Source organism: Rhinoderma darwinii, chromosome 1 (assembly GCF_050947455.1).
Source record: "Rhinoderma darwinii isolate aRhiDar2 chromosome 1, aRhiDar2.hap1, whole genome shotgun sequence".
Lineage (NCBI taxonomy): Eukaryota > Metazoa > Chordata > Amphibia > Anura > Rhinodermatidae > Rhinoderma > Rhinoderma darwinii.
Genome location: NC_134687.1, coordinates 551555811 through 551578361, shown reverse-complemented (window position 1 = coordinate 551578361; position 22551 = coordinate 551555811). Strand labels below are relative to the sequence as shown.

The 22551-nt window shown below is 40.5% G+C and overlaps 1 protein-coding gene across 2 annotated transcripts in view; it reads right to left on the bottom strand.

Annotated features, from left to right (window-relative positions):
• Positions 1 to 1017: 1017 nt before the first annotated feature.
• GTF2H2 (general transcription factor IIH subunit 2) overlaps positions 1018 to 22551 on the bottom strand; it is a 31146-nt gene continuing 9612 nt past the window's right edge. For both annotated transcript variants that reach the window (XM_075837979.1, XM_075837990.1), the window contains 11 exons: positions 21173 to 21223; positions 20315 to 20369; positions 19448 to 19553; positions 13352 to 13442; positions 12544 to 12631; positions 8814 to 8921; positions 7908 to 7971; positions 7229 to 7332; positions 4726 to 4828; positions 2951 to 2990; positions 1018 to 1178 (listed from right to left, as the gene is read on the bottom strand). In XM_075837979.1, coding sequence (XP_075694094.1) covers positions 1059 to 1178; positions 2951 to 2990; positions 4726 to 4828; positions 7229 to 7332; positions 7908 to 7971; positions 8814 to 8921; positions 12544 to 12631; positions 13352 to 13442; positions 19448 to 19553; positions 20315 to 20369; positions 21173 to 21223 — 930 coding nt within the window. In that variant the 3' untranslated portion in view covers positions 1018 to 1058. The remainder of the gene's footprint in view (positions 1179 to 2950; positions 2991 to 4725; positions 4829 to 7228; positions 7333 to 7907; positions 7972 to 8813; positions 8922 to 12543; positions 12632 to 13351; positions 13443 to 19447; positions 19554 to 20314; positions 20370 to 21172; positions 21224 to 22551) is intronic.

Sequence of the window (22551 nt, the reverse complement as noted above, 5' to 3'; positions counted from 1 at the left end):
CAGCCAGGACTCCAGACTGATACAGTGCAGCAAACTACTGCTGATGTATTTAGCTCACAGGGCATTGCCTTCTCAGCTAAGAGCAGGACTAGCCATATACACAGTGTGTAAATGTCTTGTCATTCATTGACAGCAAACAAGTATATTAAAATAAGGAGAAATTAAAACACTAAGTATATTACAAAGCATAACTTTTCCTCTATACATTGATGAAAGGTAATATGGCATTAGTTCTGATCCCTCAAAACCTCAGACAGCGCTATGCAGAGGGCGGAGAGAGCAGCATAATCATGTCACTCTTTGCTCTGAGTGATGGCTTTAGCGTCCAATCAGGATACTGCTAGAGTCGTCAAATAAGAGCAGAGGGGGGGGGGGGCTATGGAGCGTTCAGTGTAGAGAGCCCAGAGTACTGAAATCCCAGCTCCAGGGGCATTAATGTATAGATTTCTTGGTCATGTAACCTGCATGACTGTTACCTCAGGTATGATTATACTGCTCACTCCGTCCTCTATATAGCACTCTCAGCAGTTTTGACGGATCAAAACTGCTGACCGATTCCCTTTAGTCATTATTAACCTAAAAATTGGAAAACACTTTAAAATACATAAAGGTTATGAAAACCTCCAACTGCACTCACTGTATTATTGTCAAACTAAAGTGAAAAACGTATACATGGCCATCTATCTACTTGAAGCGAGCAGCGGGACCAGGCTCTTCTCGGTGGAGGTGCTTGACTACCATTGATCAGACTTTTAGAACATATCTGATAACATTCTTTGGAACAACCCCTTTAAAAAGTAATGTAGTGAAACGTATTTGATCTAGTAGGACCAGACTGGTGATCGTAGATAATCAAATATTCCAGGTTATGAGATGGATGGATCTCCATTAAGGTTTCTGCTTCCAACCCGCCATGTATAAAACAGCTCTACACCAGTGTCAGTCAATATGCATCCATATAAGTTGTTGCCTTCACAGAATTCAAAAGTGACTTATGGAAACGGCACAGGACAAGCGTTGTTTTTCATGGAGGACAGATCTATTCTCCAGAGATTGCATTATGAGACCAATGCATTTGGCTGTGTATGAATGCATCCAGGACAACAATGTAAGGAATCATGAATGAACAAGTCACACTCCACACAGAAGACACAGTCACATACTGCGCACATGTAAACCTGCAAGGATAAAAGAAAGAGACACATTTTAGTAATAGCAAAGAATTGGCAAACTGGGAAAAGAGTCATACAAAATTTTCTATTTAAAATAGAATTGAGGTGACATAAACAAGGACCTCATGTATGAATACTCGCGCAGGCAGGAATTGGAGATGTTGCTCATAGTAACCAATCAGATTTCAGCTTTGTTTTCAAGCAGGACTAAAAAAAAATGAAAGCAGTAATCAGATTGGTTGCTGTGGGCAACATCTCTAGTTCTTGTTTGCGCTTGTTTTGTACTTGAGGCCACATAACTTGGTGTCCGATCTAATGTGCATGGGGCTACCATACAAACTTAGATGTCAGGGGAAAGAAGGTTGAGGCATGATGGATGTGTCTGACAGCGGCTTATTCCCCTCTCCCCATTGACATAAACATGCATCACTGCAACACTGTAAACAGAGAGGGATGGGAGCGGCTGCACTGGAACACTGGGGGGAGTAAAGGGTCTTTTATTGTTTTATGGCATTCCCCAACTCGGCCAGATATTTCGATCTCGGAAAAGCCCTTTAAATGAGATCTAGCAGACAGGTGTAACCCTTTCACTGCCAGGGACGCATGTAAAAAAAATATATTTTAGTTGCGGCAAGCGTTTTAAAATCTAAGTGGCAGAGTTTCAATCTTGGTATTATTTTAAAGTCCAGAATCTTTGTTTTCAAAGCGCTGGGTACAATATTCAGTGTGAAGCACTCGTTTAACGTTGGTGAGAAGTTTTTAAAGTTTTACTTCCCGCATTTAAGTCTCTATAAGGGAGGGATGGGAGGGCAAGGTGACAGTAAAAAGAAAGATAACAGCCTGTTAAGACCCTGTTACATAGGCCAATTATCAGGCAAATGAGCGTTCATAAGAACGCTTGTTCCCGATCACTGCCTTGTATAAACAGGGTGACGATCTGCCAATGAACGAGCAACATTCATCGGCTGATTGGATCGTTTATGCTACAAGAAATATTATTGTTGTCGGCGGCACATCTCCCTGTGTAAACAGGGAGATGTGCTGCCGACATGATGGTAATGTATGGGGATTAGTGATTGTAGTAACAATCGTTCGCCCTCATGCATTGCTGATTGTGAAAGGAGCAAATAAGCGCCAACATGGCCCACATTGGGCCATGTAAGAGGACTCAATCATCTTCTCCCCTGTACAGACTTCCAGTGACGCCAGGAAAGTGATACAGGAACTTGTCTTCATGCTATCACCCCCTTACAATCAGATAGAAAATGTGCTCACTGATGGTCACAAATGCTGGGGCTCCCCCCCATACTACAGGGGTCAGAAGATAAGCAGTTACACATCTGATCAACCCCTAAGCCTAATCAGACCATTTGTCAACTGCGTGACTCGGATGTATCGGCATCTGGGTCACAGATATTTTTGCTCGATTCTGTTCTGGTGAATATGTGAAGATATGTACATGTAGACATTGGCATAAGTGAACTGTATAAACACTGCACATCTTGATCCTTTATTTTTAGGAGGCATTGGGCATAGAAGGTTCTGCTTAGTTCAGAGTTTTAGCCACAAACGTGACTTTTTATGCATTTTTACACAACCTTATGCTTTGCAGCAAAGACTGCATGAAGGGGTCCATCAGTGTATTGTGCTGTGTGGTATTTTACAATGTGTATGCGGCCTACTTTTTAGAAAATATGTATAATATGTTTGTTAGTTTTATTGTATAATTCAGGCTTTATTTGGGTATGTCAAATGTGTAAAAATTGGAAGATACTTACGTGTTGGTCCTTCAGTTCTCCATCACAACCCCGACAATACCTTAAAAAAAGGGAAACAGAATGAATATATTTATGAAGACATTAATTTCACGAAAGTATGAAACCTAGAAACACAATTCTGACCCTTTCTGAGAAAATATTCCCTCACTACGGGAAATATTGCAGCATAGAATGCATAAAGTGAAGAAATGGAGAAAGGACATTTTCCTCGCTATTCTATTTAAATGAATCTGAGCGCTGCAGCATTGGCTCTGCAATACAGAAGCTTAGTGGACAGAGGGCATGGCTCTGCCTTCATTTCCTCACTTTCTGCACAGTGCGCAGGATGGAATCTGAGAAGTATATCCTATCATATGTGGAGGACAGCAAAATGAAGTGGTAAAGATCGTAATCATATGGATAGCAGACAAAATGTACAGCCTCTAGAAATGTAGTTACCCGTGGCCGGGGAATGTAATGGGTTATTCTCGTGGTCACTAATTTAAACAGTGACATGAGCCACTTTCCTATTTTTGTGGTAACAGTCAGCAGGGTCCCTTGCTGTGTGATGATGTGTCATCTGGCGCTATGTGACCACATCAGACAATCACTGGCAGCTGCTGTCTATAGTCACAGCCATTAGCTACCTGGCTTTTGAAGTTTGCCCAGCCGTGCAGTATCCTTTACTATATATATATATATATATATATATATATATATATATATATATATATAGCTGAACACAGGGTCTGTTTTGACAAACAAGCCTGCTGTTATCTCATATACTAGTCCTTCTCAGTGAATTAGAATATCAAAAAGTTAATTTTTTTCAGTAATTCAATAAGTGAAACTCATATATTATATAGATTCATTACACACAGAGTGATCTATTTCCAGCATTTTTTTCTTTGAATGTTGATGATTATGGCTAACAGTTAATGAAAACCAAAAATTTTGTGTCTCAGAAAATTAGAATATTCTATAAGCCCAATTTCAAAAATGATTTTTAATACGGAAATGTAGGCCTACTGAAAAGTATGTACAGTATATATGCCCTCAATACTTGGTCGGGGCTCCTTTTGCATGAATTACTGCATCAATGCGGCGTGGCATGGAGGCGATCAGCCTTTGGCACTGCTGAGGTGTTATGGAAGCCCAGGTTGCTTTGATATCGGCCTTCAGCTCGTCTGCATTGTTGGGTCTGGTGTCTCTCATCTTCCTCTTGACAATTCCCTATAGATTATCTATGGGGTTTAGGTCAGGTGAGTTTGCTGGCCAATCAAGCGCAGTGATACTGTGGTTATTACACCAGGTATTGGTACTTTTGGCAGTGTGAGCTGGTGCCAAGTCCTGCTGGAAAATGACCTCAGCATCTGCATAAAGCTTGTCAGCAGAGGGAAGCATGAAGTGCTCTAAAATGTCCTGCTAGACGGCTGCGCTGACTCTGGACTTGATATAACACAGTGGACCAACAGTGCTGCTCAGTGCTCCAAAGTCCTGTTTTCAGATGGAAGTAAATTTTGCATTTCATTTGGAAATCAAGGTCCCAGAGTCTGGAGGAAAAGTGGAGAGGCTCAATCCAAGTTGCTGGCGGTCCAGTGTGAAGTTTCCGCAGTCCGTGATGGTTTGTGGAGCCATGTCATCTGCTGGTGTTGGTCCACTGTGTTATATCAAGTCCAGAGTCAACGCAGCCGTCTAGCAGGAAATTTTAGAAGGAATAGTATGTATTACAGCATTAAATACATCTACCAGAAATAATACAGCATAGTATTGCTGACTAAGAAACAAAAAATTACCTCTCCCCTTCATACTCTGCAATGGCAACTTCTTTAAAAGCATCCAAAGGAAACAAGTGATGATATGACCGAGCCAAGTGAGGAGCAGACACTAATGTAAGGCCTACAAGAAAAACATACAATACAATCCTGTTTACTTGACATTAAGTTACCAATAAGAAAATAAGCAAAATTCTGGAATATTTACTCAAGTCAAAAATTTAAAGGGGTTATGTGGGGACCGAAAAGTATTAGCAGTGTACTCACTGCTGTATGCGAGTACACTGTTGACAGATTCCCTTTAACCCCTTCCCGACATTTGATGTTTCCATACACCAAAGTCGGGTAGCAGAAGTATGGAGCTGTTTGTTACAGCCGATACTTCAGAGTAACGAGCGGCATCGCGCTCGAGCGCGATCCCGCTCGTTTAACTCGTTAAATGCTGCGGTCATTAGCGACCGCAGCATTTAAATCGTTAGAAAGAGGGGGGGGCGACCCCCTCTAAGAGCGCATCGCGCCTCCGGCAGGGCTTAATAGGTGCCTGTCAGAATCACGATATACTGCAATACATTAGTATTGCAGTATATCATGCAAGCGATCTAACGATCGCTGGTTGAAGTCCCCTAGGGGGACTAATTAAAAAAAAGTAAAGATGAGTTAAACTTTTTTTTTTTGTGTAAAAAAATAATTACAAAATTAAAAAAGTTCAAAAAACCCCCCTTTTCTCATTTTCCCCCTAGAGCATAGTAAAAAAAATAAAATAAACATAATTGGTATCGCCGCGTCCGTAAAAGTCTGAACTATTACAATATATCATTATTTAACCCGCACGGTGAACATCGTAAAAAAATTCATTTGTAAACGCCAGAATCTCTATTTTTTGGTCACCTAATCTTCCACAAAAAATGAAATGAAAAGTGATTAAAACATCGCATGTACACCAAAATGGTATTATTAAAAACTACAGCTTATCCCGCAAAAAATAAGCCCTCATACCACTTAACCGATGGAAAAATAACAAAGTTACGGCTCTCGGAATTTGGCGACACAAAATAAATTATTATTTTTACACTTAGATTTTTACTTGTAAAAGTAGTAAAATATAGAAAAACCAATATATGGCTATGTTCACACGGAGTATTTTGGGGGAGGAATATCTGCCTCAAAATTCCGTTTGGAACTTTGAGGCAGATTTTCCTCTCCCTGCACGCCGATTTTCGAGGCGATTTTTGCGCCGTTTTTCGCCCGCGGCCATTGAGCGCCGCGGGCATAAAACAGTGCGAAATACGCTTTCTCTGCCTCCCATTGAAGTCAATGGGAGGTCAGAGGCGGAAGTTTTACTGCTCGCGGGAAAAAGACGCCGACGCCTCCCATTGAAATCAATGGGAGGCGTTCTCGGGCCGTTTTTGCCGAGTTTTGCGACGCGGTTTCCGCGTCAAAAAACTCGGCAAAATACCCCGTGTGAACATAGCCTATATTTGGTATCGCCGTAATCGTATTGACCAACAGAATAAAGTTAAAATGAAAAATAAAGGCGTTATGGCTTTTGGAAGGTGGGGAGGAAAAAACGAAAATGAAAATGTGAAATCTGAAAAAGGGCTGCGGCTGGAAGGGGTTAATACTTTAGATAGAACATAAATTTTAGTTTTAAATATATAAAGTAAATGAAAATGAAATGAGAAGAATCGTTGATCACTCTCAAACCATAATGCAGGTGTCCTAAGGCGAGCTCAGGGAGGACAAAAACCTCCCATGGAGCAGAAGGGCCAAAGCTGATGGTGCATCAGTTTTATATAACAACTAACTTTTTAGGCGCTCTGATGCTGATAACTACAGTGTGATTTTTTTTTCTTCCCAAAAACGTTTATTATTTGCAAAGCTAGGAGCGTTTTTCTAAATATGCTAATGTGACTCTAATAGCCAAATAGGAGGGGACTCATTCTTTTCACTCTGGGCGGTGTAATATTTCCTGTATGACGCGGTCCAGTCAGTCAATCAGACTTTGTCCAATCGTTATACAGCTTCGCCCCTTACCCTCCCCAGCGTGATCATATAGTATACAGCTTCCATTCCCGACTGTGTTTTCAACTGGTGATATCTCCGGTTGTTAGAACTGCGATCCTGGTGTCATATGAAAGATTAGAATCTCATGTCACACCAGAACCGCGGTTCTAGGTGATCCACAGTCCGAGATATTGCTGTTTGAAGTGATCCCCCTTCCCTCCAGCCTCAGTCTCTCACACTGTGTGAAGCAGCTTCATGCTGATAGGACAGCGTCAGAGGCTCTGTGGTAGCTCCACCTCAGGAGAATCGCTGGTGTTGACGCCCATTTGTCAAGTATAGCCTCATTTGCATATTTAGAAAAAAGCTCAAATTTAAAAACAAATGTTTGGGAACACAATTTTCACTAGCATTATCAGTGTGGCAGCACCTATTAGATTAGCTAGGAGATAGGGCCTTACTAAACCAGTGACAGATCCTTTTTAACTGAAAATGAAGACATATTAAAGGAATATAGACTTACGGCACAATTTACATTCTACAGGCAATTCAGAGTATTTTGCTTTGCATTGTGGACAGAAGTAGCCACCAAGTGTGAGGCCTGGTTCACTGTTACTGTCCAGGTGCCTAAAAGAAAAAAAAATTAGGATAGCTATAAAAATGCATATTGTACAGTAAAGAATAAGAGCCAAGCAAGCTTCAGCACAGATAGACATTCTGAATATCTAAGTTTAATAAGATTGTCTTATTAGAAGTACTCCGGGTTATTTTTTTTCTGCGCCCCACCACCCGTTTGCAAATGTAATGTATTGTAACGTAGACACGTGAATTGACTTACCTAGTGCTTTATTTCATGGGTAGCCACTCCATTCAAGGCCGCCGCTGGGTCAACTGATAATCATTATGACTCCCTGTATCCTACAGTGACTGCTGTAGGGACCCGGAAGTCAGGCTCTCAATGAGAACCGTGATGTGAGCCTCATAGACTTGCATTAAGAGACTGACATCCGGTTTCTACAGTAGATGCTGTGGTATTGGAGTTGTCAGAGAACAGATCCTGTGACCCCCATGGCGGCCCGGAATGGAGTGACCTGTGAAATACAGCACCAGGTACAGTGAGTCAACACACATGTCCCTATTACACTACATCACATTTGCAAACCCAGAGTGGTCCTTTAAGTAGGGTAAGGATATATACTTACGCCATGCTAAACGATGGCTTTGCATCTTGATCAGAGATAGAACCCATCGTATGCTGAGGGAAGCCTAGTATAAAGGAAAAGATAACAATTAGGACCACAATTCGTTGCTTACCCAGAATGATGTATCCAACACAGGGGTTATCTCAGGAGAGACATTAATGGCATATTGCTAGAACCGACCACTGTAACCTCCACCAATGGCTAGTAAAGCACCATCCCAGTTTGTCTCTTGGACTTCTCCAGACACTACATGGTTGGCTATTAACAACAAGCTAACCATGCATCCTCAAGAGTTAGCCAAGAAGGCCAACAGAAGACGAAGTGGCACAGCAATCCCTGCCATTCAGGAAATATGCTATCAATATGCCATAAATGTCCAATAAACCACTAGCAAAAATGAATCACAGTTTTGTTTTTTTAATAGGTTTGATAAGGTAATGTTGCTACCACACGGGGGCCAATCTGTAGATAGTTGCATACATATCACTCCCCACTAGTAGTAACAGCAGGCAGCCCAGACATGTATGTGTGTGGCGAAAGGAGAAATTGTGCTCTGTAACTATAGTATAGAACTGAAGCCAGTTTAACATTGTATCATAGGGAAGTGCTACCACGAATGTATGCTGCTAAATACAATTTAAAAGTTTTTGTTTTTTTGACGGAATCAAAAGTGCAGTCTGCCGAACTTTTGTTTCCGTGAAAAAAAAAACACGGAAACCTAGCGAGCGGAGACAAACGGAAAGCAACTGAAACAAAATACCATTGAAATCAATGGTAATTCTAACTGAACTGTTGCTTTCAGTTTAATCTTTCGATCCTCTCTTCCTCTGATGGAAGACAGGTAAACGTATAGTAACGGTAGTGTGAAAGAAGCCTTAGTAAGAAAAAGTATTATTGTATACATACCCATGCGTATAAGAGAGCACTCAGAGCTGCTACTTGCTGGAGGAGGACACACATGGTGCATCAGAAGTTCTTTATAGTGACCCTCATCCAAAATAACATGATAAACTCCTGTTCAATAAACCATAAAAGTACTTGTGCTTTGAAAAATATTAGGGTAAATCGGATGTTGTACAAAGTATTAGGAACTGTTAACTATAATGTCCGATTTATATTTCACACTTAAATCTGAACATTCCAGAAGGATTCTGCGCCTGTGTTCACACTGCCATTCAGAGCTTGACAGTTTTGACATATTTGAAGGCTAGAATATTGCAGCATAAATCTGACCAGAAAAGAACTCTCTTTGAGTGCAAGTGAAGAGGGTAATTTCCTGTGCAGATTCACAAGCAGCCTGTGAGAATCTCAGGTCAGGGAGAAAAAAAACTGCACAAACCCTGGGACACTTTACATTTCTCCGCTACCCTCCTCTGTTATTTAGATATCGGTGCCGTTATATTTGGCGCCCAATGTTTAAATAACCCCCTGAACTGTCAATGGGGCGTGTAACATCACGGTGACACTGTCCTGGACAGAGGAGAGCGTCTACACGCGAGAGATCGAAGTCTTGTCTTTGTCTGCCGAGAGCTGAAGAGTGAGAGCGCATGCGCGCACAGCCCCGAGCTGCGCGCACATGCTCTGCTCTCTCAAGCTGATTGGACAGTGTCTCAGCGATGTTACACTCCCCCTGGTCTAAACACGCCCCATTGACAGTTCAGGGGGTTATTTAAATATTGGGTGCCAAATATAACGGCATCATAGTTACATAGTTACATAGTTACATAGTTAGTACGGCTGAAAAAAGACACATGTCCATCAAGTTCAACCAAGGGAAGGGAAAAGGGAAGGAAAAATTTCTACACATAGGAGCTAATATTTTTTTGTTCTAGGAAATTATCTAACCCTTTTTTAAAGCCATCTACTGTCCCTGCTGTGACCAGCTCCTGCGGTAGGCTATTCCATAAATTCACAGTTCTCACTGTAAAGAAGCCTTGTCGCCTCTGCAGCTTGAACCTTTTTTTCTCCAGACGGAGGGAGTGCCCCCTTGTTTTTTGAGGGGGTTTTACAAGGAACAGGATTTCACCATATTTTTTGTATGTGCCATTAATATATTTATATAAGTTAATCATGTCCCCCCTTAGTCTTCTTTTTTCAAGGCTAAATAGGTTTAATTCTTTCAATCTTTCCTCATAACTTAAATTCTCCATGCCCCTTATTAGCTTCGTTGCTCTTCTTTGTATTTTTTCCAACTCCAGGGCATCCTTTCTATGAACTGGAGCCCAGAACTGAACTGCATATTCTAGATGAGGCCTCACTAATGCTTTGTAAAGTGGCATTATTACATCCCTGTCCCGCGAGTCCATGCCTCTTTTAATACACGACAATATCCTGCTGGCCTTTGAAGCAGCTGATTGACACTGCATGCTGTTATTGAGTTTATGATTTACAAGTACACCCAGATCCTTCTCAACAAGTGAATCCGCCAGTGTAGCGCCCCCTAGGACATATGATGCATGCAGGTTGTTGGTACCAAGATGCATAACTTTACATTTATCTACATTAAACTTCATTTGCCAAGTGGACGCCCAAACACTTAGTTTGTTTAAATCTGCCTGTAATTCATGAACATCTTCCATAGTCTGAACTATATTACATAGCTTGGTGTCATCTGCAAAAATAGAAATAGTGCTATTAATCCCTTCCTCTATATCATTAATAAATAAGTTGAATAATAGTGGTCCCAGCACTGAACCCTGGGGTACACCACTTATAACCGGGGACCATTCAGAGAAGGAATCATTGACCACAACCCTCTGGATACGGTCCTTGAGCCAATTCTCAATCCAATTACAAACTATATTTTCTAAACCTATAGTCCTTAATTTACCCATTAGGCGTCTATGGGGGACAGTGTCAAATGCCTTTGCAAAGTCCAAAAACACTAAATCCACAGCGGCCCCTCTGTCTAGACTTCTGCTCACCTCTTCATAAAAACAGATTAGGTTAGTTTGACAACTTCTGTCCTTAGTAAAACCGTGCTGGCTGTCACTTATAATGCTATTTATTGTCACATAATCCTGTATATAGTCCCTCAATAGCCCCTCAAACATTTTCCCCACGATGGATGTTAAGCTTACTGGTCTATAATTACCCGGGGAAGACCTAGAGCCCTTTTTGAAAATAGGCACCACATTTGCCCTGCGCCAGTCCCTTGGCACTATACCAGTCACTAGAGATTCTCTGAATATTTTGAAAAGGGGGACAGAAATAACTGAACTAAGCTCTTTAAGAATTCTAGGGTGTAACCCATCTGGTCCCGGAGCCTTGTGCACATTTATTTTATTTAATTTAGCTTGGACCATCTCTACATTCATCCAATTCAGTATATCAACTGATATATTAACAGCACTGGCACCGGCTACATCAGCTGCTCTTTCTTCTGTTGTATATACAGAGCTAAAGAACCCATTTAGTAACTCTGCCTTCTCTTGATCCCCTGTGATCAACTCCCCATTACCATTATCTAGGGGTCCTACATGTTCAGACCTTGGCTTTTTTGCATTTATATGCTTGAAGAATTTTTTAGGATTTGTTTTACTATCCTTGGCCACCTGCCTTTCATTTTGGATTTTTGCTAATTTTATTACATTTTTACAGATTTTATTAAGCTCTTTATATTTTACAAAGGATACAGCTGTACCCTCAGATTTGTATTTTTTTAAATGCCCTTTTTTTGTCATGTATTGCCCCTTTCACAGAAGGTGTAAGCCAAGTGGGGTTTAATTTGAGTCGTTTATACTTATTACCTGTAGGAATAAATTTTGCACTATAATAACGCAAAGTAGATTTGAAAATCTCCCATTTATCATTTGTTCCATTATTTGACATTAGTTCTTCCCAGTCTATATCCTGAATTGCAGCCCTCATCCTGTGGAAATTGGCTTTCTTAAAATTAAATGTTTTTGCCCTCCCAGCCTGCGTTTGTTTTTTACAGTATAGGTAAAATGTAACTATATTGTGATCACTGTTACCGAGGTTTTCACGAACATTGACATTCCCAACAAGATCTGCATTATTAGAAATGACCAGATCCAACAGAGCTTCACCTCTAGTCGGGTCTTCCACAAACTGGCCCATAAAATTTTCCTGCAACAGGTTGAGGAAATGTCTCCCCTTTGCAGTTGAAGCCGAACCATGACACCAATTAATATCCCGGAAATTAAAATCTCCCATTATCACTACAGTACCCGCCTGTGCAGCCCGCTCCATCTGTTTATATATCTGACCTTCCATCTCCTCAGTTATATTGGGGGGTCTATAGATTACACCAAAAGTAATTTTTTCAGTGTTTACCTCCCTTTCTAGTTCCACCCACAAGGTTTCAACCTCCTCACAGTCTTCACCCACTATTGTCTCTTTCACACTCGCCTTCATATCACTTCTCACATACAGACATACACCACCACCTTTCCTATTTGTCCTGTCTTTCCGAAAAAGTGTAAAACCCTGTAGATTTACAGCCCAGTCATGTGAAGCATCGATATATAAATAACGGAGGAGGGTAGGAGAAAAATGTAAAGTGCCCCAGGGTTCGTGCAGCCCTCCCCATTACATGCTGCACATGTATCGGCAGGTGAAACGTTCTCTTTAACAAATAATAGACACTTAGAGGAAAAAAATAATAATCTCTTACCTCCAGTCTCCCGAGTGAGCACAGTGCACACACGAACCTCAGCAGAAAGCCCTATAACAGACACCCTGATTTTGCTAGCTTTCAGGGACTGGCAGAAAAATAAATTTTATTAACAAGGTAAAATTCAACAGCTTATTTAAAAAAAATAAAAATTATTTCTCTAGAAAGTAACATGAAATTAGTATTTGGACACCATTTTATTTGTGATTTTCAAACAATTTTACTGTAAAGGCTGCATTCAAATATGGAAAACATCCAGCGTTACCCCACTAGCTAATGCCGGTTATTAATATTTTATGTATGCATCTTTATTTCTTTAATAAATAAAAAAAATAGCATTAAAAAAATAAATACATTTGTATTTGGCATCGTTTTTTGAGCCAAACAAGAGTAGATCCAAAAAGCAGGAAAAGTATAAAAGGAAAGACTAACGTGTGTCCTTTCTTTTGTATCCACTCCGGTGTTTGGCTCACTATACTGTGTGTGTGATTCTAGCATTATTATAAAAAGAAACCTTTGGGATTAACTTTGTCTGAATTATTTTTTTTTCTTTAAATGAAGGCCGATGGGGAAATTTGCATTGCAATTAAGCCATTTATCACTTTTACTGTTAAAAAGGGTTTCCAGCTGCACTAAATACAACTGATGTATAGAAGTATAATCTCTTTAGGGGGTATAAATAGATTTGGGAAAACAAATTATTAATTTGCTGCATTCCATGAAATAGTTTTGGTGCAAATATCTATCCGATTTGTATTGTGTACATATAACAAATAATATTATGGCATAACTCACGTCACACACATACCTTGATAATATCATATATATTAGATGGATCACAGGTTGTCAGGCTGCTAAAAATCACCAAGATTTCACGACTTGTGTGTCCCGGCATATGTCTGCACAAAGATATTTTCAAAAATTATCAACTAACTCAATAGTACTAAATGTGTAATATTTATATAGTGATCACCATATGTACAAAATGTCAAGCAAGTCAAAATATTATCCAAAATTAAAAAAATTCCTACAAAACCACAACAGACTTACAATGGCTATTTAAAGTAACAGGAGGCATAAAGATAAACCATCCTAGTTCAGGGATCCAAACTTTTTAACCCCTCAAGGACGTAGCAATGTGGGGCCCTAAAGGGGTGTTCCTATCACACAGCCATATTTTATATAGCTGGTAACCCCTATCCCTTATTTGTAAATAGTTTTTATTCTTGAAAAATTTCTCATTCCTCAGATCTTTCTTACTTTATTGCCTATAGTCCTCTTTTGTTTGTGAGCCATTGCCCTTGGTTGTGGCCACCACCGCGAGTCCATTCTGGTGTCTGCGCTTGCGCACATAGCGTGGTAACCAGTAAACTCCAATGCTACTGGTCAGGTTTTCGGGATCATACATGCGCAGTCCCTCGCTGCGCGGCAATCTTGCTCAGACTCCACTGAAATGCATAGGACAGCTCCCGGGCATGCATAGTACCCGGGGAGCTGTCCTACTCAGCTGCTCTCCATTTCAGCATTGGAGCAGCCCGAGTTACAGAATATCTTCTGATGCTGCTCTTCAGAATGAAATAGAAGCATCGGGATTGCACACACAATAAAGCAAGCAGTGTTAGGATGTTATCACTGCGCCCCTGTAGCAACATATGGGTTCAAACTTCAGTCCTGCCCACATTTTGAAGAAAGCCAGTGAACGAAGAGCAGAACAACGAGGACCAAAGAGGCAAGTATGGAGGTTAAAACATTTAAAAAGCTGCAATAGGTTTATTTGGGGGAGAAAATTAACCCCTTAAGGACGCAGCCTAGTTTGGGCCTTAAGGCTCAGAGCCCATTTTTCAAATCTGGCATTTTTCACTTTATGTGGTAAGAACTTCGGAATGCTTTGACCTATCCAAGCGATTCTGAGAATGTTTTCTCGTGAAACATTGGGCTTGGTTGATACATTGAGTGTTTATTTGTGAAAAATAGCAAACTTTTGTGAACATTTTGAAAAATTAGCATATTTTTTTAATTTTAATGTATCTGCTTGTAAGGCAGACGGTTATACCACACAAAATAGTCACCAATTAACATTTTCCATATGTCTACTTTAGATTGGCATCGTTTTTTGAACATTCTTTTATTTTTCTTGGACGTTACAAGGCTTAGAACATAAACAGCAATTTCTCATATTTTCAAGAAAATTTCAAAAGTCTTTTTTTTTTTAGCTACTAGTTCAGTTCTGCAGTGACTTTGAGGGGCCTATGTATTATAAACCCCAATAAAACACCCCATTTTAAAAACGAGACCCTTGTAAGTATTCAAAACAGTATATACAAAGTTTCTTAACCCTTTAGACGTTTCACAGGAATTAAAGTAAAGTGGAGGTGAAATTTGCAAATTTAATTCTTCTTGCAGAAATTCAATTTTAATCCATTTTTTTGTGTAACGCAGAAGGTTTTACCAGAGAAACACTACTAAATATGTATTGTCCAGATTCTGCAGTTTTTAGAAATGTCCCACATGTGTCTCTAGTGTGCTCGTGGACTAAAACACAAGCCCCAGAAGCAAAGACGCACCTAGTGCATTTTGGGGCCTGTTTTTTTGTAGAATATATTTTAGGCAGCATGCCAGGTTTGAAGAGGTGTTGAGGTGCCAAAACAGTAGGAATCCCCCAAACCTCGTTTTGGAAACGAAACCCCTCAAGGAATTCATTTATGCGTGGTGTGACCATTTAGACCTCACAGTTTTTTCACAAAACTTATTTGAATTGGGCAGTAAATTTGAAAAAAATAATTATTTTTCCAATAATATGTAGTTTTGGATCAAAATTTCTTATTTTCACAAGAAATAAAATACTCCATTTTGTTGCCCAATTTGTCCGGAGTTTGGCATTACCCCATTTGTGGAGATAAACTGCCGTTTGGGCCCAATCGGAGGGCTCAGATGGAAAGGAGCGCTATGTGTTCTTTGGAGTCCAGATTTTGCTGGATTGGTTTTCGGGTGCCATGTCGCATTTGCAGAGCCCCAGAGGTATCAAACCAATGGAAACCCCCAAGAAACGACACCATTTTAAAATCTACACCCCTTAAGGCATTCATCTAGAGGTGTAGTGAGCATTTTAACCCCACAGGTATGGTCTAAAATGTAATGTGCAACAGATGGTGCAGGGTGAGATTTGCAATTTTCTATATATGTATGCCATTTCAGTGTCCAATATATTGTGCCCAGCAAGCGCCACCGGAGATATACACCCTATAAATTGTAATGTGGGTTCTCCTGGGTACGGCAATACCCTACATGTGACTGTTATCTGCTGCCTGGGCACACGGCAGGGCTTAGAAGGGAAGGACCACCATTTGGCCTACTGGAGCTTTTCTGGTGCTAAGTCGTGAATGCAGAAGCCCCTGAGGTACCAGTACAGTTGAAATCCCCAAGAATTTACCCCATTTTAAAATCTACACCCCTTAAGGCATTCATCTAGAGGTGTAGTGAGCATTTTGACCCCACAGGTATTGTCTAAAAGGTAATGCGCAGTGGTACAGTGTGAGATTTGCAATTTTCTATATATGTATGCCATTTCAGTGTCCAATATAATGTGCCCAGCATGCGCCACCGGAGATATTACACCCTATAAATTGTAATGTGGGTTCTCCTGGGTACGGCAATACCCTACACGTGGCTGTTAGCTGCCTGGGCACACAGCAGGGCGGAGTGCATCAAGGTAAGTAAAACTGGGGTAGATTAAAAATCAAGGAATGTATTATAAATTTTAAAACACTTTCATACGGAGCCCTGTTTTTTCTGGACACGTGTCACATTCATATATTGTGTCCTCCCTTAACCCCCTCTTTGCGCAGACTTTGCACCTCTTTTGATTTTTTCCTTACTTGCCAGTTTGGAGAAATTCTCCTGGAAAGTGTTGCCCTGGTACGATGCGTGTGGCCCCGCTTCCAGAAGTACTGAGTGCCCCCCCTTCTTGGTCCCTAAAGATTAGGTTCTTGATAACCACCTCTTGAAATTCCAGGAAAGTTCCCATCTCGCTTGCACATCGATGTAGCACATACGCATTGTACAATGCCATCTGTATGATGTGCGCGGCCAGCTTCTTATACCACACCGCATGGCGCTGTAGGGCTTCAGGACTTGATCTGACAAGCCCACCCCTCCCATGAACCTATTGTAGTCCAGGATGCAGTCTGGTTTGGGGGTCTCTGTACTGGTACCTCCTACAGGTACATGGGTACTGGTGTGGCCATGTATTGTTGTCAATACAAGGACATCTCTCTTGTCCTTGTACTTGACACACAATATGTTGCTGCTAGAATGTGCCCTGCTCTCACCCCTTCTGAGTGTTTGCCCAAGCAGTCTTAGGGAGGCCTCTCAGATTTCTTCTAGCAGTGCCCAATGCCACAGGACTTCTGGAAGCGAGGCATTTGAAGAGTGGGACGCGGATATAAAAATGATCCAGGTAGAGGTGGTAACCCTGGTCCAGCAGTGGGTGCACCAAATCCCACACAATTTTTGCATTAACTCCCAATAAGGGTGGGCATTCTGGGGGCTGAATACTGGTGTCCTTCCCTTCATATATCCTAAATTTGTAGGTATACCCTGATGCACTCTCGCACAGCTTATATATCTTCACGCCATACCTTGCCCTCTTACTCGGCAGGTACTGGCGGAATTGAAGCCTCCCTTTAAAATGTACCAAGGACTCATCAATAGAAATACACTTCTCGGGGGTGTATGCTTGGGCAAACCGGCACTGAAATGGTCTAATAGGGGTCTCAATTTATACAAACGGTCAAAACTGTGGTCATCTCGGGGTGGGCACGGCTCATTATCAGTATAATGTAAGAAGCAAAGTATTGCCTCATAACGCTTCCTGGACATCGGGGTGTGGTATAAGAAAAAGCCTCTTTTTTTTTTCTTCGGTTCCAGTTCAGTTCTGAAGTTGCTTTGAGGGGCCTATATATTAGAAACCCCTATCAAACACCCCATTGTAGAAACTAGACCCCTCAAAGTATTCAAAACAGCATTTAGAAAGTTTATTAACCCTTTAGGTGTTTCATAGGAATTTAAAGCAAAGTAGAGATGAAATTTACATATTTAATTTTTTTGTCAGAAAATCCTTTTTATCCCATTTTTTTCTGTAAAACAGAAGGTTTTACCCGAGAAACACAACTCAATACTTATTTTCCAGATTCTTCAGTTTTGAGAAATATCCCACATGTGGCCCTAGTGCGGTAATGGACTGAAGCACCGGCCTCAGAAGCAAAGGAGCACCTAGTGGATTTTGAGCCCTCCTTTTTATTAGGCACCATGTCCGGTTTGAAGAGGTCTTGTGGTGCCAAAACAGTGGAAACCCCCCAAAAGTGACCCTATTTTGGAAACTAGACCCCTTGAGGAATTCATTGTAGTTTTCATCGGGTGCATGCGGCTTTTTGATCAGTTTTTATTCTATTTTTAAGAGGCGGGGTGACTAAAAAACAGCAATTCTACTATTGTTTTTTATTCTATTTTTTTTTTACAGTGTTCACTATGAATGACATATTTACTTTATTTTGCGGGTCGATACGATTACGGCGATACCAGATGTTTATAGTTTTTTTTATGTCTTATGGCGTTTGCACAATAAAATACTTTTTGTAAAAAAATCATTTACTTTTTCTGTTGCCTTATTCTGAGAGCCAGAACTTTTTTATTTTTTCATCAAGAAAGCCGTGTGAGGACTTGTTTTTTGCGTAACGAACTGTAGTTACCTATTTTTAGGTACATGCGACTTTTCAATCTCTTTTTATTCCATTGTTTGGGAGGTGAAGTGACCAAACAATTGTGTTTCTGGTATGGTTTATTATTACTTTCTTTTACGGCGTTCACCGCGTGGGATAAATAACAAAATCATTTTGTATTTCAGGCCGTTACGAACGTGACGATATCAATTATGTATAGTTTATTTTTATTAATAATAAAGGACTGATAAGGGAAGGGGGATTTTTACTTTTAAAACTTTTATTTTCTTATTTTTACACAACTTTTTTTTCCTTTTTTACTTTGTCCCACTAGGGGACTTGAAGCCGTGATCGCAATTCTAATACACTGCATGCGTAGTGCAGTGTATTAGAGCGGTCAGCTACTCGCACAGCAAGCATAGTGGGCCCTCACTTTGTCAGGACCCACTAGGCTTCCGTACTTGGCATAGACGGACGGCATTATTAGGCGTCCGTTTGCCATAGAAAACATCGCCGCCCGCTATCATGTAGCGGGCCGTCGATGGTGGTTTAACCCCTAAGAAGCCGCGATCACTATTGAACATGGCTTCTAAGGGGTTAATCAGCGGGGACACAGAAAATCGGTCCCCACTATAGGAGCTGAGACAGCAGCTGTCACAGCTCCTGTATCGGGAGAATGGCCGAAATGTCTGTTCCTCCCGTGACGTACTATTCCGTCACTGAGCACGAAGGGGTTAATTAGCTAACAATTTTCTTGAGGTGAGATGGGAATACACTGTGGGTTTTTTTGTTTTTGTTTTTTTAAATCATTGCGTTCCGAGAGCCATAGCTTTGAAATTTTCTGGCGATATAGCCGTATGAGGGTTCTTTGCGGGACAGATTGTAGATTATTAATGGCACCGTCATGGTTTACATTCAATGTTTTTACAAATTTTAAAATCATATTTTGGGGAGGGGGAAATGAAAAAACAAAAATAAACAACAATTCCACGTTTGTTTTTTGGGTTTTTGTTTTTATGGTGTTCACCGTGTGGTATTCTGTGGGTTGTTACAAATTTTTTGGTTTAAACGGTTTATTTACGTTTAGCTACATTCTGAGAGGCATAAATACATTTTTATCTGTTGACTTTTTCTATTAACATTATTAAGCTATTCAGATTTTCGTTTTGAAGTGAACAGGTACTGACTTTAGTGTCTGCAGAGCAAGGTTGAGAGAATTGTAGAGAGAAGGCTCGCCACTGCAGGTCATGTCTACAGCTTTCTTCAATGCTGTTATGTGCTGTCTGGGGTTACCTTGTGAAATTCAAGGAAAAAATATTGGTATAGCTTATTAACAAATGCAATGAAAAAAGTCCATTGTCAGAATCAAACTTAGACAAAAACTGTTATTAGCAGGCATGAAACGCACATCTTCATGTACAGATATAAAAAAAATTGTATAAGCTTTGAGACTAAACATAACATATTTTTCAGAAGGCAAGACACACTGGGAGAGACTTATAAAAACTATTGAAAGTTAAAAAGTAAAAGCAGTTTCCACATACAATCCAGTCAGAAATTCCAGGTCCTCTACCCTCTGCTTCGGCTAGTTGATGAAAGTACTGAACAAGAGACCCCCTATTGACTTATTTCCCTAAGGCCCCCTGCATACGGCCGTAGCCGTAATCACGGTCCATGATTATGGGCACGGTCACCCACATTTGCGGGCCGTGCTCCCATTATGTAGTATAGGAGCACGGTCTGTAAAATAAAATAAAAAATAGACCATGTCCTATGTTTTGTGGTTGCTTTCTGCGGCCCAGACAACTTCCCGTAAATATACGGGATGGTTTCCGTGGGGAATATAAATGAATGGATCTGTACTTTGATCCGTAATTGCGGATCAAAATTACGGTCGTGTGGATGGGGCCTAATGGGATATTTGAAAATGGGTTTTCAAAACCAGAGAACCTCTTTATTTAATCTCTTAATAAAAATAGTTAATCACAGCTAAATATCCACCACCAAGCTAGTATACGAATAATTCAAGAGGACAAAATACATGCAGATCTTACCAGCAAGCTCCGTCAGCTTTTCAGCCCTTTTATTTCTTGTAATAAGGAGCCCAATCTAAATAAAATAAAAAAGCTCATTTATATTGAGAAGCAATATAAATGCTATACACACACAAACTGGATTTATTCTGTGCAAGAAGTACCGCATATTTATGTTGAATCAAAGTTTATAGATTTAAAAAAAAAATATATATATATATATGTATAACAAGACAAACAATACATACACTAAATCGTATAAGGAACATAGGAAAAGGGAAATTAGGGACTAAGGTCACAGACATATAGTGGCCCCCAGATTATACATCACATTATACCAATATGAGCATAGTTTCTAAACAATCACATTATTTGAAAATATCGATAATAACAGCCGCTTATAATAATGAAATTGTAGTAAGGGCGTCAAACTTATATATTATATAGAAAGGATAAAGAGGAAAAGAGGCAAAGGAAAGAAAGGCAAGCAAAGAGGAAAGCGAAAAAAAAAAAGGGGGCGGCAAGTAAGCGAGCGATCGCTGATCTTATCCTGTAAGATACCCAATAGGAGCTCAAATGAGGAGGGACTGAAAATCGTTAGATCTCTTAAATACCAACCAGTCTTGCCAAATAACTAAAAATCTGGAAGTATTTCCAGACCACTCCGCCGACAACTCCTCCATCCTATGTAAGTGATCCTTTCAGATTGCCACTCAGCCATTGTGGAGACTTCACGAGATCTCCAGTGGCGAGGTATGACAGTTCCAGAGGTACCGCATATTTAAATGCAGTAGTGACTGTTCTTCTTTGCCTACAAACTTTACTTCACAGCAAATTTGCAACTATCAATTCTGGATAACATCATTACATATACTGTACCTGACTTATAGGATTTTGATCAAAGTATTCATCCACAAAATACTCCAGCAACTAAAAAATATAGAAAGAAGAAGACAATAAAATCTTACTATTTAGCATTATTATTATTATAGAAAACATTGTTATCATTCAAAAAAATAATAATTAATAAATCTTATAAAAATGGAAACAGTCAGCCCCACTTTTACTTGCAATTGGTTAATGTTTAAGGAGCTCATACAATGGGTTAAGCAGACAATGAATAATACGATTATAAACTACAACTTAATGCTTAAGTGGAATCTCTCAGTGATCCAATTTTATTTTTTATTAAAAGGGGTTATCCAGTGAAGTCGATAGCCTGTCTTCAGGATAGGTCATCAATATGTAATTGTGGCGTTTGGACTCTCGGCATTCCCGCTGATCAGCTATTTGAAGGGGCCACGGCGCTCTGGCGAGCGCTCCTTTCCCTTCAATGCATACACAGCTCAGCATTGCACAACGCCTTCACATTCGTAGCAGCTGTGCACAGTATTACACAGCTTCCTCCCATTCAAATGATTGGCAGGAAACTGTAATACTGTGCACTGCCGCTACGAACGTGATGGCATTGTGAAGTTCTGAGCTGTGTAAGAAATGAAGGGGAAGCAGCACTTGTCTGAGTGCCGTGGCCTGATCAAACCGGTGATCAGCGCGGGGTGCCGATAGTCGGACTCCCACCATTCAGATACCGATGGCCTAACCAGAGTATAGGCCATCAATTTAATTTCACTGGATCAACCCTTTAACAAAATTTAAAGGGAATTTGTAACCAGGACAGAACTTTAAGTGATAGCATTTATAGAATACTCTATAAGAAATACATCAACAGGAGTAAATCAATTGGCTGAGAGACACCACGTTACAACACGGTCAGGCACTAGATTGCCGCGACCACATGGAGCTAAATTAATTTTGCTGCAATTAAAAAAGGATAATGGGACGGAAAGGGAGTCAGATTAAAGGGGTATTCTGGTTACAACAAGTTACCCCCTATCCGGGTAAGGGGTAACTTGCTGATTGGTGGGTGTCCGACAGCTGGGACCCCCACCATTTATGAGAACGGGGGTCCCGAACCCCTGGTTTTGAAGCGAGCGGCAGGTCGCTCATGCGCACTGTCGTTCCATTCATTCTCTATAGCTGCCGGACATCCACCGATCCGAAAGTTACCCCTTACCATACGGATAGAGGGTAACTTGTTATAATCAGAATACCCCTTTAATATTGTCTATAGGAAAGTAAGAGTATTGCCCCACCCGCTATAACTAGGAAGTGGAACGGTGTATATCATTCCTCTGAAATGCAGTCTGTATATATTCTTTGCTCTGCTATGGTCCATGATGAAATCCAGCCTATCTAGT